This window comes from Schistocerca piceifrons, chromosome 2 (genome assembly GCF_021461385.2).
Source record: "Schistocerca piceifrons isolate TAMUIC-IGC-003096 chromosome 2, iqSchPice1.1, whole genome shotgun sequence".
Lineage (NCBI taxonomy): Eukaryota > Metazoa > Arthropoda > Insecta > Orthoptera > Acrididae > Schistocerca > Schistocerca piceifrons.
In genome coordinates, this window is record NC_060139.1 from 936,081,504 (window position 1) to 936,105,083 (window position 23,580).

General features: G+C 38.1%; 1 protein-coding gene across 1 annotated transcript in view; it reads right to left on the bottom strand.

The window, feature by feature from the left end:
• Positions 1-23,580, bottom strand: part of LOC124777768 (diacylglycerol kinase eta) — a 583,415-nt gene that overhangs the window by 270,774 nt on the left and 289,061 nt on the right. The window contains exon 8 of the mRNA XM_047253274.1: positions 20,462-20,564. Coding sequence (XP_047109230.1) covers positions 20,462-20,564 — 103 coding nt within the window. The remainder of the gene's footprint in view (positions 1-20,461; positions 20,565-23,580) is intronic.

The following is a 23,580-nucleotide window of genomic DNA, read 5'->3' on the forward strand; positions in this document are numbered from 1 at the left end:
TGATCATTCCTACCTATGTAGGTTGGACTCAACAAAATATTTTCGCATTCGGAAGAGAAAGTTGGTGATTGAAATTTCGTAAATAGATCTCACCGCGACGAAAAACGTCTTTGCTTTAATGACTTCCATCCCAACATCGGCTCTGGACGCCAATTGTTAGGAGTGCTCCGTGGACTGTGTGCTCCGACACACTTGTACACTGCCTAGCATTATATTTCTTCTGCCACAGTTTGCCATGCTATCCCGTTTTACCAGTTTGCCTGGCCTACGACGTCCGACATCCATAATGAGGGATGGCAGCCCCACGATGTCTGGTAAAGGTTTCACCACATGCTGAAAACACTCTCCACAGAACTCCTCGAACATCTTAAAAGTCGTGCAGTTTCTGAAATATACGTGTTGAGCCTCTGGGCCATCACAATCTGCCATTGGTCAAACTCAAATAGACTGTGTGCCTTCCTCATTTTACACACAGACAGCCAGCTCACTGATGCTACATGCACCGTGCATGTGTCTGACAAGCTGTCATTCCTTGGCAGGTGATGCTCCTATCGCCTGGAAGTGTTTATATCAATAGTAGGTCAGTCGTTGTAATGTTCCGGCTGATCAGTGCATGATCAATATATATCTATAAGGCACAAATTTCAGACATTCGCTAACTAGAGGCAAGTCTACAATGCTCTGGAACCAGTCTCACTATTAAGTAACAAGACTATCTGTTTATCACATGCCCAGTTTGACGAGATACTGAAAACAAAAATGAGAAAGAAGTTAGTACACAAACTCATTATGGCGCCTATGTGCCTCTAGTTTCTAATAATGAGGTTGTGTTTGTGTGCACACATACACACACGTGACCCTGCTTTTATCAATATGTAGTACAAAAATACTCCAATATTTTAATAAAACATACCGTAAGGCAGAAGATTGTGCATTAACTCAGAAATTAACAATCTGATCAACAAGTGGTTTAATTTCACATGAGTAAGTGGAATGGAAATTGAATAAACTCTCCCAATATGACATTACAATTAAAATTAATGAAAAGGTTATAAACGGCCACTTACAAGTAGCAACTACTGTTATCTGATCATTTCCTCAATGGCATAAAGAAAATATAGTTAAACAGCTCAGAAGAAAAATCAATGCATTATATTGAAAATCAATCAAAAAACATGTCACTAGAAGTCTCAACCAATACCTCTTCTGGAAGTAAAAATATAATGAATTGTTTCAAAAACAAAATTCCTGTTGTATTCAATATCTTCGATAGAATACCTGGGAGTTGTTCTCTCAATTAAGTAATGTATTAACTGAAATATGTTAAATATCACCAGCTTGGAGCATTTTCTGAGAGAAATTAAAATACATCATCCTTAAATCTCTTAATATAAAGGACAATGAAAAGTTGTCAGTATTGACTCATCAGCTTCATTGCCATAATAATAACAGTAATAACAATAATGTAGTTTAAAAAATAATTATTTAGTACTCAGAAGGATTGCTAATCTAGGAATACCACTTATATATTCACCACATACAAGAACTAATTGTGATTGGTCCAAGGTATTTGTAAAAATCATTACATTTTTGTAAAAAAAAAAAAAAAAACTATGGCTTTAATATGTATTTAATATAGCAAGCACATGTTTCATATATTATTTAACTTTACAAGATGTAGTGGTAAACAGTTCAACTAAAGGAGGTAGTACAAAGTAGAATTAATCATATACACTTAGTAGTATTCATTGTACAGAAATAGGTAATATATACTGCTTATTCATGAACATCGTGTAGACAACTACTTTAGAAACTAGGCATACTAACAGGAGCTGCCCAATAAAACCAATAAATTTAATTTATGATTGATTTTGTTGGTAATAACCAGCCAGAATCTAAACTAATGGTAAATATCGCATATCTAACACTATAAACAAAATTATTTTCCAATATTTCCTCTTTTCATCTGTAAATGGATAACCTGCATCCTTATGAAAATAAATGAAACTAAATTAAACAAATAAAGTTAATGAAAATAGTCTGTAAACTATCCAGCTCCATGTGGAGACGATCTCATACAAATGGTTTATTGAGCATGAAACTAACTTATAAAATCTTTTTAATAGTCTCTTGACTATCACAGAACAAACTTTCATCACCTTGAGTAATACCATACTTCAAGACATTTCACTTGTATTGACAATTGTTGGGGCTGCATGGACTGACATTTTTTTGATTGTTGTATGTGTTTCCAAACTTTGTACACCCACTGTCAGTTGCACTCTGTGTGACAGAATTACTGAAAGCATCTTGTTACCATATTGTCATGTAGAACTGTGTCTACAGAAAACAAAAAAGTAAGAACTAAGATGGCACTACGTAGATGGTCGTAAAACACTTCATCCATAATGGAATGTTTACTGCAGACTGCAAATGGTTGAATAATAAATACATAGCATCAATATTATGCTGTTTGAGACTTTCCTGATGTAATAACTACTTTACTGCTTCACAGGCATAATGTCGGATAATGTTGTGAAACACGCACAATGAGAACTTTGCTTACTGAGGTGCTGCTGCAATTGTTTGTCAATATATACGCAGGCTCCCTTGAAAAGTGTAGACACCAAGGGATGACTGAGCGAGGTGGCGCAGTGGCTAGCACACTGGACTCGCATTCGGGAGGACGACGGTTCAATCCCGCGTCCGGCCATCCTGATTTAGGTTTTCCGTGATTTCCCTAAATCACTCCAGGCAAATGCCGGGATGGTTCCTTTGAAAGGGCACGGCCGACTTCCTTCTCCGTCCTTCCCTAATCCGATGAGACCGATGACCTCGCTGTTTGGTCTCTTCCCCCAAACTAACCAACCAACCAAGGGATGAGGCTACAAAATCATTGTAGATGAATCATAGAGGACTTCGTCATTCAGAATGTTCTGCCAGAGAAACAGGCCATGTCTTTGCATATGTGACATGGGGAAAGTGTGCCACAAATCGCGGTCCAGTGCGCAGGTGCAGGCAGTTTGTTACTGTCCAGTTTAAGTATCCTAACTTCGATTCCTTGTCTCTCTTGATGTGCAGGTTTCATTCATCTGCGGACAATAATGCCTTAGTACTCCCATTGCTGGTTCCAGTGCCATGCTAAGTGAAATTCTGTGTCTCTATTAATCAGGTCATTAGTTATACATATTTCAACTGCTTCTCTAATTATGGAATGCCAGTATGTGGAGGTGAAGAAAATAATCTTTGTCTTTCCATAGTTCATGCTACGTCCCATGTCAAGGCAGTGCTTAGCAACAGCAAGCTTTTCTGGCTGGACTAATCTAGTGCGACATCTATGTTTGTCGCATCGGTTTTAACATTGTGACACATTTGAGCAATGGAGGACTTCCCACACTGGTGTGGAATTTTATATATTCCTGGTATCCTTAGACCAGGGATATCTTTAACAGGACCAAATACCACTTGCACCCTTGTTGGAGGGCAGCAGACACATTTCATATGATGTTTCTCGAATAGCTTGCTGATCTTAACAGTCACATCACCAACATAAGGTAGAAAAATCATCCACGCAGGGTGCTCCCTTTCTTCTGACTGTTCTTGAGGCTTAGTGCATGCTGGTACAAATGCAGTTCAAATTTGCTAATCAGAGTACCCGTTCTGGACAAACATTGAGCAAAGATAAATAAGCTCTGCTGATAAGCTTCTCTTGGTCTGAGGCAACTCTAGCCCTATTTGAACAACAGTCTGAAATACACCACTGCATAGCGATATGTGATGGCAGCTCATAGATATAGGCCATTGTGAAAAATTATTTTGAGCAAACAGATGGCATTGCTATCGGTAGCCCTTTGTCTCCCATAGTAGCTAAACATTTTATGGAAGATTTCGAGAACAAAGAACTTGAGTCAAGTGTTCTGAAACCCAAATTTTTCTGGAGACATGTGGATGATACTTTTGCAGTATGGCCACATGGAACAGCAACACTTCCTTCATTTCTGGAATACCTTAACTCAATCCAACCAACCATGTGCTTCACCAAGAAAAAAGACAAAAATGGAGACCTCCTGTCTTTTTGATGTCTTGGTCCACAGAAAAGAAGACAGTTCTCTGAGTCACAATGTGTTCTGTAAACCAACTGAGGCTAACCTGTACCTATGAGCTACAAGCTGCCATCATCCACCTCAGTGCTGTGCTGTATTATGGACTCTTATTCATAGGGTCCTGTGTTTCTCCAGAATGAGTACTCTGATAATCAGATCCAAAACACATTACAATCAGCAAGCACTAAAGTTCAAGACCAGCCAGAAGAAATGGAGAATTCCACAAGGATGGTTTTTCTACCTTATATCAGCAGGCTATTCAAGAAATGTCGTGTAAAATGTGTCTTCCACTCTCTAGCTTGAGATTAAGCAATGATGGGTTATGTTAAAGACAGCCTCACTCCAAGGAGACCAGGAATACATAAAATCTTGTGTCAGTGTGGGAAATCCTACACTGACCAGATGTGTTGCACTGTTAAAAATACTTGTGATGAATACAGACATCACACAAAATTAAGTCAGCCAGAAAAGTCTGCTGTTGCTGAACACTGGCTTGACACGAAACGTGGCACCAACTGTGGAGGCATAAAGATTCTTTCTTCCATCTCTGAGTACTGGGACTCCATCATTAAAGAAGCAGTCAAAATACGTATAACAAATGACTTGATTAAAAGACACAGGATTTCCACTTAGCAAGGCATGGGTACCAGCATTGGTGGTACAAAGGCATATTCGCTGCAGACGAATGACTCCAATGAGTCAATACAGACAGGGAATCAAAGTCAGGACACATAAACAGGGTGCCAACACAATTTCAACACGTGCTGGGCTGCTATTTGCAGCTGCTCCTTTTCTGTGTTGAGTATGTGAAGACCATGAGGGCTACTTTTCCAGTAAGAAGCTCTGAATGTTGCAATCCTCTCTGCTTCATCTACAATGGAGTTATAGCCCCATCCCTTGGCAGCTACACTTTTCTAGTGAACAGCACATATATTTTCAAGCATCTGCTGCAAAATGTCAGTAAGCAACTGAGGATGATGAGCAGCTGTCTTGTTGAACTATTGTGCATCTTTCACAACATTATCTGACAAGATGTCTGTGAACCACTGGAGCAACTTTGTTACTATTAGAAAGTAAAGCTGTCATAAATCAAAAGGTTGGTTTGAACATCACAGTGCTTTATTACGTATGGCCCAAATGCAGATGGTATGCTGCTGCCTTCCTCCAACCTTCATACTAGTTAACCCAATCAATTATAGTGTTATCTACAGTTTAATGTGGACTCTGAACCACAATGTAATTCAGAAGTTTTCACATCCACAAACATGTTGCAGATATTCTGTAATGCGTCCACTATGTGTTTTGATGGTAATTACATCAGGTGACTTTCATTCTGTTTACATCATGGACTGCATTTGTGACATGCACTCATGATGACTTTTTGGCAGCCAGTGGTGTGGCAAGTAGGTTATGTGTCATCTTAAAAAATTACAGATAATCTTTTTATCTTATCCTTTATCAAAAATTATGCAATTCACGAAGTAAACAGAACAAAATCCACCTGCTGCTGAAGGAATGTTCATCAATACATGCAATGGGCTTAAAAATTTGATGTGTTTCATGATAATGTGTGTATGTATGATTTACTGTCCACAAAATTACTGAAGGGAAAAAGGCAGCAACACAAAATCATGAAAATAAAATTGTATGTGAAGCAGGTACATCATTTTAATAATTGTGAGAGTAGACATCAGAATTTTGCAACTGCAAGAAGAGTTGATGCCAAGGGCTTGATGTACATAAACTGTAAAACTGTGTATCATTTCACATGCGTATGTGTAAATCCAATATGAAAACTATGGTGTTGTAAAATGTGTAATGAATATGGTCTAGGCAAACCAATAAAGACGGAGGATTGCAACTCAAAATTATTGCTTTGCTGTTAGAAAAGGTGCTTGATTTAAAACAAAAATGTGACAAACTGAAGCAGCCAAACAGTCAGCTGGATATGGGAAAAAAGAGTGAACTGTTGTAAGATACTGGTACATGGACTACTGAACAGAAATGTGATAGCGTTTGTAAAAAATACGCGAAAACAATCGAAAGTGGATCGATAAAATGTCACTTTCAATGTGTAAAAGTGGACTCCTCATTGAGAGGAAATGAGGACTGAATGAAAATATGGTTGTGTAATGGGTGTAATAATATATCAAGTAGGTCTACAAACATTCTTTTCATGAATAGAGTTCTCAGTGACGTTAGTGACAATGGTGCCGTTGTAGGTCATACTAAACATATCCAAAAACTGTGTGCTGCATTAACACTTCGCAAAATGCTATTGCTTCTAAATCTCAACATGAAGATATTCCAGTTCCGTGTGGTGCTGTTTCCACTCCTCGAACACAATTCAGATTGTAACTGGTTGAGAATGCTTGTCAGCAGCCACATATGTAGGATTGCTTCTCACGTAAATGAAGTGCCAACGACAGTAAGGCAACAGGTTTTATAAAGCAAGAAATATCCTTGTCTGAAATAAGACAGCACATTCTTTTCAAAGGAATGGCTAAGTTGTTGAAGGATTTCATTGTACTATCTGATGGTTCAAATAAAGTCTACAAGAATGAAACATCAGTATGCTACCAAGAACTAAACAAGTGCTTGTGTTATCTGGGGCACATGAATGTTACATAAATGGTTTTTCTGAACCAGTAAGACTTACCAACTAGGTCATGTGTAAAGAAAGAGTTTAGTGTTGCAAGTGAACAGCTTTTGAATATATGTAAATAGTTCCATTTGAATATACATAAATAATTCCAAATGAGAATATTGACCAAAGAGTCCACAATATGTATGGTATTCATCTGATTGGCCTTGGGGAAAACAATCATAACACAAAAACATAATTTCTTCTTGAACCTGTTGATTCCACAGCTGATATTAATGTTAATGACTAATGGAAACCACCTTGGCTGTATTTATACACATTTATTGCATTATAACTGGTTTTGTTTCTCTGAACATCTTCATGTTGCCAGATTTATTCTTGTCTGTTGAATTGCAAGGGCTGTTCATTATGCATGGTCAGGCAGACAGGAAAAAATCTTGATTATCTTGGACCCACAGATGATATTAATGTTAATAATTAATGGAAACTACCTCATTGTAAAATGTAAACATTCATGAACAGACTAAAGACCCCACTGATAAAGTTCTTAGAACTATTATGCGGTTGATGAAGTCCTTTGTCAGCTGGAGCAATCAGAAAAGAGTGTACAATTCAGTTGCGCTACCACCAAGACTTTGTGGGCCGCTAAAGGTGCTTAAAGAACATGTTTCTTTGAGATCTATAGTGACTGCCATTGGTTCACTCAGCTGTTCAATTGCTAAATTCTTGACAATATGACTGTCTGAAAGGCTGTATAGAGAGGCTACAGAGATTGTTAAACACACCAGGAATTTCAATAGGAAGGAGGACAGTATGAAACTGAATGACATCTGGATCCTGGTGCTGAAGAAGATGTGTATGAGTATTTCACGATGAGGTGACAGCAACAGTGGACGACAGCAATCTACAACAGCCAATTGTGCTCAAGTATTCAAAGCCTGTGACACCACGCCACTGTGTGGGAGCATGCGTAGCATGTCAGGGCGTGAATTGGATGCTCAATGAAGTTATAATCTCCTTGAAAGTGTCCTCTGCAGATGGGGATGAAACACTGGGTTTTAATGTGAAATCTACCCGACCACACCATAATAGCTTGAAATATGTTATTAATTACGAAAAACATCAATCTGCATTTTTACACATTTATTGGGTCTCAGTATAATAGCTTGGAATATTTTATTACTTGTGAAAACCACCAAGCTGCACTTCTACACATTTGTTGTATTACAACCGGTTTCATTTCTTTGAACATCTACAGGCAGCAAGTTTTAATCTTGTCTGCTGAACTGTAAGGGCTGCTTGTTTTGCCTGGTCTGACACATAGGAAATAATTTTCATCATGTTGAGCCCACAGCTGACATCAATGTTAATGATGAATGAAAACCATCTCAGCTTTATTTTTACACATTGATTGATTTCTTTATTAATCCATGTAACAATTTACATTGTGTGGATTTCGTCAGCAAAATCATACACAATACAATATACCTACAATTTATACACATAAAATTAATATTTACACACATTTTTAAGGTATCTTACATTAGTTTTTTATCCTTATGTAATTTTCTTATGGTACTGAACAATTCTGGACTTCATATTATAATTTTTTTCCTTGTGTATTACAATACAGGCTACTTTAATTACACTGTTGTTGTTGTTGTGGTCTTCAGTCCTGAGACTGGTTTGATGCAGCTCTCCATGCTACTCTATCCTGTGCAAGCTTCTTCATCTCCCAGTACCTACTGCAACCTACATCCTTCTGAATCTGCTTAGTGTATTGATCTCTTGGTCTCCCTTTACGATTTTTACCCTCCACGCTGCCCTCCAATGCTAAATTTGTGATCCCTTGATGCCTCAAAACATGTCCTACCAACCGATCCCTTCTTCTAGTCAAGTTGTGCCACAAACTTCTCTTCTCCCCAATCCTATTCAATACCTCCTCATTAGTTACGTGCTCTACCCACCTTATCTTCAGCATTCTTCTGTAGCACCACATTTTGAAAGCTTCTATTCTCTTCTTGTCCAAACTGGTTATTGTCCATGTTTCACTTCCATACATGGCTACACTCCATACAAATACTTTCAGAAACGACTTCCTGACACTTAAATCTACACTCGATGTTAACAAATTTCTCTTCTTCAGAAACGCTTTCCATGCCATTGCCAGTCTACATTTTATATCCTCTCTACTTCGACCATCATCAGTTATTTTACTCCCTAAATAGCAAAACTCTTTTACTACTTTAAGTGTCTCATTTCCTAATCTACTCCCCTCAGCATCACCCGATTTAATTTGACTACATTCGATTATCCTCGTTTTGCTTTTGTTGATGTTCATCTTATATCCTCCTTTCAAGACACTGTCCATTCCGTTCAACTGCTCTTCCAAGTCCTTTGCTGTCTCTGACAGAATTACTATGTCATCGGCGAACCTCAAAGTTTTTATTTCTTCTCCATGGATTTTAATACCTACTCCGAATTTTTCTTTTGTTTCCTTTACTGCTTGCTCAATATACAGATTGAATAACATCGGGGAGAGGTTACAACCCTGTCTCACTCCTTTCCAAACCACTGCTTCCCTTTCATACCCCTCGACTCTTATAACTGCCATCTGGTTTCTGTACAAATTGTAAATAGCCTTTCGCTCCCTGTATTTTACCCCTGCCACCTTCAGAATTTGAAAGAGAGTATTCCAGTTAACGTTGTCAAAAGCTTTCTCTAAGTCTACAAATGCTAGAAATGTAGGTTTGCCTTTCCTTAATCTTTCTTCTAAGATAAGTCGTAAGGTTAGAATTGTCTCACATGTTCCAACATTTCTATGGAATCCAAACTGATCTTCCCAGAGGACCGCTTCTACCAGTTTTTCCATTCGTCTGTAAAGAATTCACGTTAGTATTTTGCAGCTGTGACTTATTAAACTGATAGTTCGGTAATTTTCACATCTGTCAACACCTGCTTTCTTTGGGATTGGAATTATTATATTCTTCTTGAAGTCTGTGGGTATTTCGCCTGTCTGATACATCTTGCTCACCAGATGGTAGAGTTTTGTCAGGACTGGCTCTCCCAAGGCCATCAGTAGTTCTAATGGAATGTTGTCTACTCCCGGGGCCTTGTTTCGACTCAGGCCTTTCAGTGCTCTGTCAAACTCTTCACACAGTATCTTATCTCCCATTTCATCTTCATCTGCATCCTCTTCCATTTCCATAATATTGTCTTCAAGTACATCGCCCTTGTATAAACCCTCTATATACTCCTTCCACCTTTCTGCCTTCCCTTCTTTGCTTAGAACTGGGTTGCCATCTGAGCTCTTGATATTCATACAAGTGGTTCTCTTCTCTCCAAAGGTCTGTTTAATTTTCCTGTAGGCAGTATCTATCTTACCCCTCATGAGATAAGCCTCTACATGCTTACACTTGTCCTCTAGCCATCCCTGGTTAGCCATTTTGCACTTCCTGTCGATCTCATTTTTGAGATGTTTGTATTCCTTTTTGCCTACTTCATTTACTGCATTTTTATATTTTCTCCTTTCATTAATTAAATTCAATATTTCTTCTGTTACCCAAGGATTTCTATTAGCCCTCGTCTTTTTACCTACTTGATCCTCTGCTGCCTTCACTACTTCATCCCTCAGAGCTACCCATTCTTCTTCTACTGTATTTCTTTCCCCCATTCCTGTCAATTGTTCCCTTATGCTCTCCCTGAAACTCTGTACAACCTCTGGTTCTTTCAGTTTATCCAGGTCCCATCTCCTTAAATTCCCGCCTTTTTGCAGTTTCTTCAGTTTCAATCTGCAGTTCATAACCAATAGATTGTGGTCAGAATCCACATCTGCCCCTGGAAATGTCTTACAATTTAAAACCTGGTTCCTAAATCTCTGTCTTACCATTATGTAATCTATCTGATACCTTTTAGTATCTCCAGGATTCTTCCAGGTATACAACCTTCTTTCATGATTCTTGAACCAAGTGTTAGCTATGATTAAGTTGTGCTCTGTGCAAAATTCTACAAGGCGGCTTCCTCTTTCATTTCTTCCCCCCAATCCATATTCACCTACTATGTTTCCTTCTCTCCCTTTTCCTACTGACGAATTCCAGTCACCCATGACTATTAAATTTTCGTCTCCCCTCACTACCTGAATAATTTCTTTTATCTCGTCATACATTTCATCATTTCTTCATCATCTGCAGAGCTAGTTGGCATATAAACTTGTACTACTGTAGTAGGCATGGGCTTTGTGTCTATCTTGGCCACAATAATGCGTTCACTATGCTGTTTGTAGTAGCTAACCCGCACTCCTATTTTTTTATTCATTATTAAACCTACTCCTGCATTACCCCTATTTGATTTTGTATTTATAACCCTGTAATCACCTGACCAAAAGTCTTGTTCCTCCTGCCACCGAACTTCACTAATTCCCACTATATCTAACTTTAACCTATCCATTTCCCTTTTTAAATTTTCTAACCTACCTGCCCGATTGAGGGATCTGACATTCCACGCTCCGATCCGTAGAATGTCAGTTTTCTTTCTCCTGATAACGACGTCCTCTTGAGTAGTCCCCACCCGGAGATCCGAATGGGGGACTATTTTACCTCCGGAATATTTTACCCAAGAGGACGCCATCATCATTTAGTCATACAGTAAAGCTGCATGTCCTCGGGAAAAATTACGGCTGTAGTTTCCCCTTGCTTTCAGCCGTTCGCAGTACCAGCACAGCAAGGCCGTTTTGGTTAATGTTACAAGGCCAGATCAGTCAATCATCCAGACTGTTGCCCCTGCAACTACTGAAAAGGCTGCTGCCCCTCTTCGGGAACCACATGTTTGTCTGGCCTCTCAACAGATACCCCTCTGTTGTGGTTGCACCAACGGTACGGCCATCTGTATCGCTGAGGCACACAAGCCTCCCCACCAACGGCAAGGTCCATGGTTCATGGGGGGGGTTAATTATACTACGTGTTTTAATTCAGGTAGTCCATTACTGTGTAATAACTTTTATTTCATAAAAGATTATTTTAGTTTTGTTTTGAACCTTCCAATTGTGTCAATAACTTTTATATTTTGGGGTAATTTATTATATAATTTAACGGCATTGTACAACAAGCTCTGCTGAGTTTGAACTTTATTTTTCCTCTTTAGGTGCACATTGTATTGGTTTCTAGTTTATAGCTGTGTACTAAAGAATTTTTAACATGGCAGTCAACATTTTTTTTTACATACATAATACTTTGAAAAATGTATTCACAGGGGACAGTTAGGATTTCCAGCTTTTGGAAATGTTCGAGGCAGTGAGCCCTGGTTATTATACGAATTGGTCTTTTCTGTAATTTGAAAACTATTTGAATATTTTTACAGTTGACTCCCCAAAATATTATTCCATAGGTAATAACAGAGTGGATATAAAAAAAATATACAGATCTGACACATGTAGTATCACACACTGCAGTCAGAATTCTAAGAGCATAGCATGCAGTAGCGATTCTGTTACTAAGTATTTTAATATGTTCTTCCCACTTTAACTGACTGTCAACATGCATACCAAGAAATTTTGTGTAGTCTACACATTCTATAGTTTCATCGTTTAACTTGCATTACTACCGATTTCATTTCTCTGTCAATGAACAAGACTAAAACTGGCAACCTGAAGATGTTCAAAGAAATGAAAATGGTTATAAAACAATAAATGTGAAAAAATGCTGCTGAGGTGGTTCTTATTAATCATTAACAAAAATAAAATCTTCTGGTGACTTAACCCATCACAGTAAATGTAAGAAAAAACGTTTTTTAGAGTAAGTGTTCCCCCATAAACAACTAAAATTAGTGATGCCATCACCAGATGAATACTGTAAAGCATTAAAACTAATACACCACAATATTCAGTCTCTGGAAAATAAGTTCCCACAGTTCAAATTAGTGAATCTTGAACTAAACATTGATATTTTATGTGCAACTGAACACTGGTTAGACAAAGACCAGATTGTGTCAACTATGATTTCTGGATACAAACCTGGCAGTTATTATCACAGAAGTGGTAGCAAATGAGGTAGAACAGCTATTTCAGTGTTACTTAAAATTTACAGCAGTAGAAAAAAATCAAAGTTTGTTAGTGACAAAGACTTTTAACTATGTGTACTGTAGTTGATTTAGTGGAGTTTAATATCTCAGCTGCAACATTTTATAGATCTCCATGACTCTGGAAAACATTAACTACAAATTCCAAAAGGCTGCTTAATAATATTAATTATGACAGAGTGTGGTTATCTGTGGAGATTTAAATGCAGACAGAGATCCAAACCGCAGACATGAGTTGTTAAATATAGTTAGGTAGTCTTGGGTCTATACCAACAATCAGCTTTCCAAGTAGAATTACTCCTGAAAGTAAATTTGTAGTTAATCTTTTTTTATAAGACTGTGATTTTAACTATAACAGCAACATTAGGAATATATGGTACAGTGATCATGAAGCTCAGCTTCCATCAATTAAACAGTGAAAGACAATGGTGATCAAAAACTAAAATATTTGAACAGAGAGAGTTCAGTGATAAAAACATCAGAGTATTTAATTTTGTACTATCAAGGGAAACATGGGAGTATATCTTCAGTAAAGCTGAAGTAAATAGCATTTTCAATAGCTCCCACAATGTGCATCTGCAATATTTTCATATAGACTTCCAATGAGAATGAGGAGGATTAAGATAGTTAAAAATAAGTTTTGGATATAAAAAAGCATTACTCAAGTATAAAGAAGATATTTTTCCAGTCTTTCAGCAAACCCAATAATACTACACTAGAATTTAGAAATTATTTGAAAAAATGTAACAAAATATTTAACAAGGTGATAAAAGAAGCCAAAAAACAGCAGTGATAAAATTTCAAGGTCATGAAACAAGAAAAAACTGTGTTGAAGGTTGTCAGATTAGAAACTGGCATAGAGCAGCCGCATCAAAAAATATTTCTCTGGTAACAGAAAATAACAGACTCTCAGATTCAAGGAGTATAGTTCCTACGTTTAAGGTGTATTTTGGTAACATAGCAAGTCAGTTAATCCAAAATTACTATGCCAGTTGACTTATGTGCCTTCCAAACTATTTAAATGATACTCTGAAGTCCATGTCCCTTCAAGAGGTCACACAAACAGGGAACTAATAATAAAGGAACTCAAAAACAAATATTTGTGTGGAGTGGATCGTCTGCCAGATTTTGTGCTTAAAAAATTCTCTAATTATTTAATGAAACCGTTAATGTACATAGCAAACACATTCAACTCAATAGAAAGTAGCCTTATGTAACTCCTCTATTACATACAAAAGAGACACTGATAACGTAAACAATTGTTGTTCAGTATCTCAACTCATTGTTTTCTCAAAAATAACTGAAAGAGCTTCCTGTAGTGGGCTTCAAAGCTACATTACAAAAAATTCATTATCAGCACCAAATTAGCATGTACTATATAGCAAATCCAGTCTACCTAAACAGCTGTGTATGAGTATTTAGAAGCTCTTTTTAAAGCACTGGATGACAGAGAAAGTGCTACTGGTATTTTTTCTAGATCTGTCAAAAGCATTTGATATAACTGACCATGACAGTCTCAGCCACAAATTAGCCCAAAAAATTGTTGGAATGGTACCAAATCTCTGGATAAGTTCTTACCTAGAACACATGCAGTAAATGATGATATTAAGGAATGATGACTCCAGAGAAAATGTCGTTACAATAACAACAACACATTTAACCAATAAACTGACAATTAAGTATGGAGTCTAATTGTGCAATTGACTAGATTAAAGCAAAAAAATTTCATATGACACCAGCATTTTAATTACAGTCCGATTACTCACTGGTTCCAACACAGGAAGACAATAATTAAAAAAAAAAAAACATTTCCATGAATTTCCACTTTACCTCACTTTTACAAGAACACAGTGACAACACATTACCAAATTCAGTTACTGAATCTAAAGTTCTAGGAATACGTGTAAAAAATTACACTCCTGGAAATGGAAAAAAGAACACATTGACACCGGTGTGTCAGACCCACCATACTTGCTCCGGACACTGCGAGAGGGCTGTACAAGCAATGATCACACACGCGGCACAGCGGACACACCAGGAACCGCGGTGTTGGCCGTTGAATGGCGCTAGCTGCGCAGCATTTGTGCACCGCCGCCGTCAGTGTCAGCCAGTTTGCCGTGGCATACGGAGCTCCATCGCAGTCTTTAACACTGGAAGCATGCCGCGACAGCGTGGACGTGAACCGTATGTGCAGTTGACGGACTTTGAGCGAGGGCGTATAGTGGGCATGTGGGAGGCCGGGTGGACATACCGCCGAATTGCTCAACATGTGGGGCGTGAGGTCTCCACAGTACATCGATGTTGTCGCCAGTGGTCGGCGGAAGGTGCACGTGCCCGTCGACCTGGGACCGGACCGCAGCGACGCACGGATGCACGCCAAGACCGTAGGATCCTACGCAGTGCCGTAGGGGACCGCACCGCCACTTCCCAGCAAATTAGGGACACTGTTGCTCCTGGGGTATCGGCGAGGACCATTCGCAACCGTTTCCATGAAGCTGGGCTACGGTCCCGCACACCGTTAGGCCGTCTTCCGCTCACGTCCCAACATCGTGCAGCCCGCCTCCAGTGGTGTCGCGCCAGGCGTGAATGGAGGGACGAATGGAGACGTGTCGTCTTCAGCGATGAGAGTCGCTTCTGCCTTGGTGCCAATGATGGTCCTATGCGTGTTTGGCGCCGTGCAGGTGAGCGCCACAATCAGGACTGCATACGACCGAGGCACACAGGGCCAACACCCGGCATCATGGTGTGGGGAGCGATCTCCTACACTGGCCGTACACCACTGGTGATCGTCGAGGGGACACTGAATAGTGCACGGTACATCCAAACCGTCATCGAACCCATCGTTCTACCATTCCTAGACCGGCAAGGGAACTTGCTGGTCCAACAGGACAATGCACATCCGCATGTATCCCGTGCCACCCAACGTGCTCTAGAAGGTGTAAGTCAACTACCCTGGCCAGCAAGATCTCCGGATCTGTCCCCCATTGAGCATGTTTGGGACTGGATGAAGCGTCGTCTCACACGGTCTGCACGTCCAGCACAAACGCTGGTCCAACTGAGGCGCCAGGTGGAAATGGCATGACAAGCCGTTCCACAGGACTACATCCAGCATCTCTACGATCATCTGCATGGGAGAATAGCAGCCTGCATTGCTGCGAGAGGTGGATATACACTGTACTAGTGCCGACATTGTGCATGCTCTGTTGCCTGTGTCTATGTGCCTGTGGTTCTGTCAGTGTGATCATGTGATGTATCTGACCCCAGGAATGTGTCAATAAAGTTTCCCCTTCCTGGGACAATGAATTCACGGTGTTCTTATTTCAATTTCCATGAGTGTATTTAAAAGGGGACAGTCACATGATCCCTCTCAAAACAAAGGTTTCAAAAGCTTGTTATACTCTTCATGTTCATATATAAGACAATACCTCTTTTATTGGTAAATTGTACAGCCCCTTTAAATAGAGATTTTCATGACTGCAACACAAGAATTAGGCAAAATTCCCACATTGTCGTCAAAAGATTGAAAATGAGAGGTGGGGTCCTACAAATGCAGTAAGCTTATAACAGCCTGTCATTTAGCATAAAGAGCATAAAAGAGCTGAGCAGTTTCAAAAGAAAATTGAAGGACCATATAATCTCTGGGTGTCGGCATGAGGTGCAGTAGTACTTGCACGCAAAGCCATAGGACAAATGTAAAAGTGAAGTTGGAAATAGAGTAAAATACTCTTTTTTCAAGTGAAAACAAATTTCTTGAAAAAAGGAAAAAGTAAAACAAAGTGTAATGCTGAAAGTACAGAAGAGAATATATATACTAACAAGGAATAGTCCAGTCAGACATGTCAAAAACTGCCCTGAAACTTTTTATACAGGAAGAATACAGTGAAAGAAATACACAGTTAAAATTTTAGCTGCAAAGACACACTGTAAGTATTTTTAAAAAATATTGAAAACTGACAAATTTGTAGCCCACCAGGCAGCCGGAGAAATGTATACCACTAACAGGGCTATGGCATACTGTGCATACACAAATGGCAGTCGGATGTACTTGACTGATGGTGCATCAGTAAACAGATAGCACAACACAATCCAATCATAATTGTAAAGTGAATTTTGATAAATGTTAACAATGGAGATAAAACTGAATTAATATTCATTGTATTTTCTTCATATGAGCATGCTAATAGCATCTGTCTGTTTCAGTAATGCAGACTCCAATTAATGTTCCCAGTCTTGCAAAGGCAATATATGAAGAACATGGTATGCAGTTGAAATCACCTAATTCTCCTGAAGACCTATATACATGTTATTTGTTAGTTAATTTCTTGGACTTTCATCTGAATGATGTCGACCTTTCATTAGAAACTGTGGGAACTTCAGAAGAAGTATGTCATGCCTTTGATGATTCTCCAAATTGTGAGTTGTGATTTGAATGACAATTATTGTTCCAATAAGAGTCTGGAACAAAAATAACCTAGCCCAAAGAAAACATGAAGAGACATGAGTGACAGAGAATAGGCTGTGAATTTATGGTTAAATGAAGGAGGGAGAAAATGCTTAAAATTAAGCAGTGCGCAAAGCTGGTTTCATTTTGTGAAATATGGATGTAGCCTGTATAAATAGAAGACAGACTTACACGTACTAAAAAATATGCATCAATATGTATTTGAAAGATTTAGAACTGCTTACAAGAGATACTGCATCATTACTGTGGGAGATCTACGAATTGCAGGTGAGATGAAAATTTTTGGTTTCCATGCTTCTTTGACCTGATTAAGCTGATTCAAGCGTTTAACAGGCAGTACTATAGAGAAATTTGTAGCTTGCTTGCTTGAATACGAAGCTTCCTGTTATTCCCACATTCGCTGGGTACAAAGCTGATCAGTCAAATTTCATGAAAGAAATGCAGGAAAATCGCACTGTATCATTTCAGTCCTGGGTGGGAAGGGGGGGGGGGGGGGGGGGGGAGTGAGAGAGGGAGTAAAAAGAAGAGGAAAAAAAAGACAGAGCTAGTTGTGCAGATGACGAACCCTATGACACATTCATATACTATAATGCCAGTGATAACTATTAGTAGTCTACTGTTCCTCTACCTTTATATTTGTTGTTGTGAATGCCAGGGCAAATTATGACCACAATTAAAAAGAAAGGAGTCTTTAGTTGCAAAAGTCTTATAATGGACGTGTTAAAATTAGGAAAAATGGGAAAGAACAATTTAAAACATTTTATTCAGAAACACTGTTGATATAACTGGGGTTCCAACTGGAATAAGTAGTGTGGGTGAACATGCCGATAAGTAACTTTTTTGGCAATGAAAAACATTTTTCAGGGAATTGTTAGGCAATATAATATCTGATAACACTTTGTCATTCCCGTTTTATCATCGGAACAGTGTTCTCAAACTGGAGATATTTGTGCATTATCAGTCTGCGTCACCACGTTTTATGAATATTATCAACTATGACTGCTTTGAAGTGTGATATGCCAAACAACGGCATCCATCCCCAATTTGTCTACATAAAACTAGTAATTCTGTGCCTGAAGGCATTAATTTATCTTTTATCAGATGTTCCTGGTGTAAGGAGAATGTCTGTTTTCACATTTCAATAGACACTTTGCATTTTTGTGATATCTATAAGGAAACAACAAGGAACTGTTGCAGTGTTAGTAAATTCACATTATTCAAAATTATTATAAGAAATGTGATACAGTCATTATTGTAAAATAATGCATGTGTAAGCAATATTTCACTTCTACAAATTAAAGCCTTGATTGATGGAAGTCGTTTGTAATGCAACATCAAACATGGCCTTAATTTATTTTCCTCTGCTAGTCACCTTTGTAAATACTACATCCAAAACAATTCACCTACCAATATGACCCACAAGTTTTTCAAAAAAATTTATTATATACAACTTCTTGGTATGGCTTAGTTGTTTAAAATTCACATATGTGCAGCCTGCATTTTTCCCCTACGCTCTCTTGTCAAGGCTGTTTTGGCTAATTTGTCAAGCTGTACACTAGGTAGGAAGTGCTGTAGAAACTGCTATTATCAGCAGTTTTCACTTGGCAAAAATGAGCACCTTCAACATTTTTTTAACAAGTACTTGCAGTGTGTCTTAACAGCTAAAATTTTCACAATGCATTTCTTTGGTGAATTCTATGTACAAAATTCCATGTAGGTTTTAACATTTCAGACTGGACCACTCCCTTGTAAGTGTATTTGGTGCAAATGTGATTTAAATGAGTTTTTACTATGTATAAATGTCCAAATTTTTCTGCATTTATGATCCAAAAATGTTAGTTTTCAGTTTGTATAAATACAGTAGTATTTTCAGCAGATGGCAAACACATAACTTTGTAGACTTCCTTATATATGCAAGACTGTTGTGAAAGTTAACAGGCTATTAGTATATATTGTCCTGTGTATACACTATTGTTTATCTGTAAACATAATTATTATGAAAAAATTGTTTTATGTATGAATGACAAATTTCTAAGAAATTTGCTTATTCTGTATTATTTGGCAACATGACATATCTAATATCATCATACAATATGATCTATGGACAAAAAAATAAACTATACTGTACTACGTGATAAACCAAAGTTTAAACAGGCCGACAGTGATTCAGACATATTATGCATACTTCCATTAATTATTTTGATATGGGTTAATCTTCTGGTAAGAACTCAGTCCTCAGCATGTAAGTCTTTAAGATGCAGAAAAAAGCTGTCTCTGCTATTTGAAATTTAAAGAAACTTGAAACATATAGATCACACTTCATCCAACTAAAAATAATGAACCTATCAAGCTACAACATACCCCAACTGTCCATACAGTTTCTAGAGTTGATTAATAAAATACAGTAAAGTTAAGATGGTGATTGTAATGCTTCAGGTATTCTACATAGTCTCATCCCACTTGAGTACAATGCACAGAATGTTCATATTACCATGTGAAATTGGCATAAAAGTCCAGTTTTGGGATGTTGTTCAAATCCTGTGTCACCACACTGACCTGAATGTCAGTTATGTCATCAAAGTGTTAACCCTTCACGTGAATTTCCATGCTATGTCATTTTGTGGTAGGTTCACATTTGTAACACCAAGCCTCATCACCAATGATGATGCCATTGATCATGGGAGCTGTTGTAAGAGACATGTTGATCCAAGTATGGAAGGACATGGACTATCGACTAGATATTTGCCATGTCATGATGGGTGACAATATTGAGTCTTTGTAAGATATGTAAAAAAACTTTGATATACTACCTTACTTTTCGTATGTTAAGGATTCTAGTATCATTTCAGAAGGCCCAAGAACATTCTTAAGAAAAGAGTGCATTCTTTTCTAGACACCTTGTATATATCTCAAAGCAACTTAGATAAAAATAAAGTTTCATAAACAGTCATGCTCATGAACAGTACAGTAAAAATACAAGTTCTAGGTATATTACACATTTTAGAGAGGTAGTCACATAACATTCAAATTTATGTTAATAAGATGATTAGCTGCAAGTAGTTATACTTACATTAGATTACAATGAAAAAGCATGAACATAAAATATTAGCAATGAAAATATTTTCCAGTATGTGATGAATTATATATTGCAGCCGTGCATAGCTTCTTTCTCCCTTAGTGCCACGATATTAAAACATGAGTTGTAAGTAAAGTGCTCACATGCATATCAAGACGGTCAATCTCTGACAGCACCCAGCCCACTGAACCATCACCACTGCACACCAGGATTCTGAATGGTTCAAAATGGCGAAAGAGACGCAGTCTGAAATGAACACCAAAGAACTGTTTTCCTTTCTGTATAATTCATTATACATTATGATAGTGCTAAAAGTACAAGCTTCAATTTAATCATTTATATGTATTAAGGGACAAAAATGATGGAAAGTATGATGTCAAAAAAATTTATTAAACCTAAATATAGAATAAAAACTGTCATTTTAAACTGAACGACAGAATGGTTCCTGAACCATCAAGTTACCTATCTCACAGAAGATACTAACATAACTAAATTCACTGTACATGGAAACAGCATTACCAAAATATTTAAAAGATGGCTTTGAATGACTATTCACATTTTTCTAGTTATATCAACCTTCTTCCCAAGTATTTTATGAAGTCAAGCTATGTGTTAAAACACAGAAATGCTGACACTAAGCCAATAGCTTCAACACACACAAAAGCACAACAAATCATTGCATGCAAGCTGTCATTTGGAAAAAGATAAAGTTTATGAAGTATACAAACATTCAGTGAAATTGCAACAGTAATAAATATGAGGCATATTCCAAATCTAAGATTTGTGTGATCATAACAAAAATGAGCTCATGAGAAAAGATTTTTATTGAGTAACATTTTACTACACAACTGCTTTGCTTTTCCACATAATCACTGTTCACATCTATATACTTTCTGCTTATACTGTACCAGTTTCTTTAATGACTCTGCTGCCTGGGAATTGAGCCAGTTAGTAACTCAAATCTTGTGTTCATAATCATTTTGAAACTGTTGTACACCCAGCCACCTTTTCGAATGCAAGAAGACAAAATAGTCACTTGGAGTGAGGTCAGGACTGTACGAAAGCAGCTCAAAAAGTTCACAACGGACATTGTGAATATTTTCCTTGGTTTTGACAGCAGTGTGAGGGGGTGCATTGTCATGGAGGAGGATTATGCCAGATGGCAAGATAACCTTTTCATCCCAAAAAAACAGTATCCATTATTTTTCAATTCAAGAATGGAGATTGTTTAAACTTTTTTGTTTGATTGAACTTGAATGGCACCACTGCATTGATTGTTGTTTCGATTCTGGACTGGTGTATGATATCCATGTCTTATCACCTGTAACAATGTGGGTAAGCAAATCATCTCCATCTTTTTTACAACACTCCAAAAACAGTCACGCACTACACATTCTTTGCCCTTTGTGCTGATCAAATGGTTCAAATGGGTTTGAGCACTATGCGACTTAACATCTGAGGTCACCAGTCCCCTAGAACTTACAGCTACTTAAACCTAACTAACCTAAGGACATCACACAATCCAGGTCCGAGGCAGGATTCAAACCTGTGACCATAGCAGTTGCGCGGTTTCGGACTGAAGTGCCTAGAACCACTCGGCCACCGCAGCCGGCTTTGTGCTGATCAGTGAGCATTTTAGGAACCAACCTCGCATACAGTTTTCTGATAGCCAACCTGTTCAACGACAAGCAACATTTTGGAATTCGTTAGCCAGACCACAAGTCATCAATTGCTGACTGCTTTGAAGTTTTTGGTTCACTTGATCACAATGTCATAAGCCTGAATAATGGGCCTGCCACCCCACTGTTCATCATGAACATCTGTGTGCCCATTTTTAAATCCTCAACACCATTTTCAAACTAATCTGTCTTTCTTTACTCCAAGTCCATACACTAGATATAGCTTATGATGTATTTCAACAGCTGAAGATCCTTTTGCTACCAAAAATCTAATCACATTACACACTTCACAACTGGTGGGTCTTATGATTGTCCCAACCATTGTGATCTGCTCTCACTGATTGGCAAATGACTGTTGGAAATTTGTGATAAGTTCCTATGGGACCAAACCGCTGAGGTCATCCAATCCTAGGCTTACACACTACTTAACCTAACTTAAACTAACTTATGCTAAGGACAACACACACACCCATGCCCGAGGGAGGACTCAAACCTCCAACAGGGGGGAGCCTTGTGAACCGTAGGCAAGGCGCCTCAGACCATGCAGCTACCCCAGCGGTAATGATTACTGAATCAAATCAACACTGCAGTAGTTTCCTAAAGAGTTGGTAGGGACAATGCTGCATGTGTGAAGCTTCATTCAGGGCTACCAAGTTAATTAAATATCAGTTACTGGACTTTAGTTTTGGAATATGTCTCTTGTACATGTGACTAAAGTGAACTTTATACCATAATTTAACTAGTGACAATACAAAAATTATTAGGACTGCAAAACTGTACATGGCATTTGAATTTGAGAATACAACACTGTTTGAAGCCCCCATGTGCTGCAGTCAGAGCCTCTAAATATTTTGGAACCAGGTCAAGAAGAGTCTACACATGTTCCTGAAGATTCTGTCTTGATACAGTTTGTGTGAGAATCCACAAAATGTCAACAATGGTTTCTGGAGGGCTTTTAAGAACAAAATGCCAATCAGACATTTCGTAGGAAACACACAGTGCCCAATGAAGAAGGTTTGCACAGCCCGTATCACATGATCCCAAACTGCAAGATCAGACAGAATCAGCAGAGTGATGGCTGTGTTCACCTGTGTTACATTGCACACTGCCCCACCACTTGAGTCTGCATGTGCTTACCTCTCTGAAAGCAATTAGAGGTGACCTCTTCAATCTATGTACAGTAAAACTACAGAACCAATTAACTTTATATTAAACAGAGTGTCTTACGTACTGAGATGTTGTTTACTGTTTTCAACCACCTAATATATATTAGATATATGGGATGAAATTCTTAATAAGGTTAATAAATACAGGATATATATGTGGACAAGGAAAAAAATTCCCAGGTTTCCCGGTTAAAAATACACTTTCTCCCAGGTGAAAATAGATATTTTCTGTGTTAAGTGACAGTATATTTTTTCTTGGAACTGTAAAACTTAGCAATCCTTTGAATGGTTATGGTTTTATACACTGGTGTAGAATTTCCTGGCACTTTAGAAAACAAAACTCAGGGAAAAAAACATGTTTTGGAAAGATCTTTGACGTGCAGGAACATGTACACTACGAAAGCATAAATTCGATTT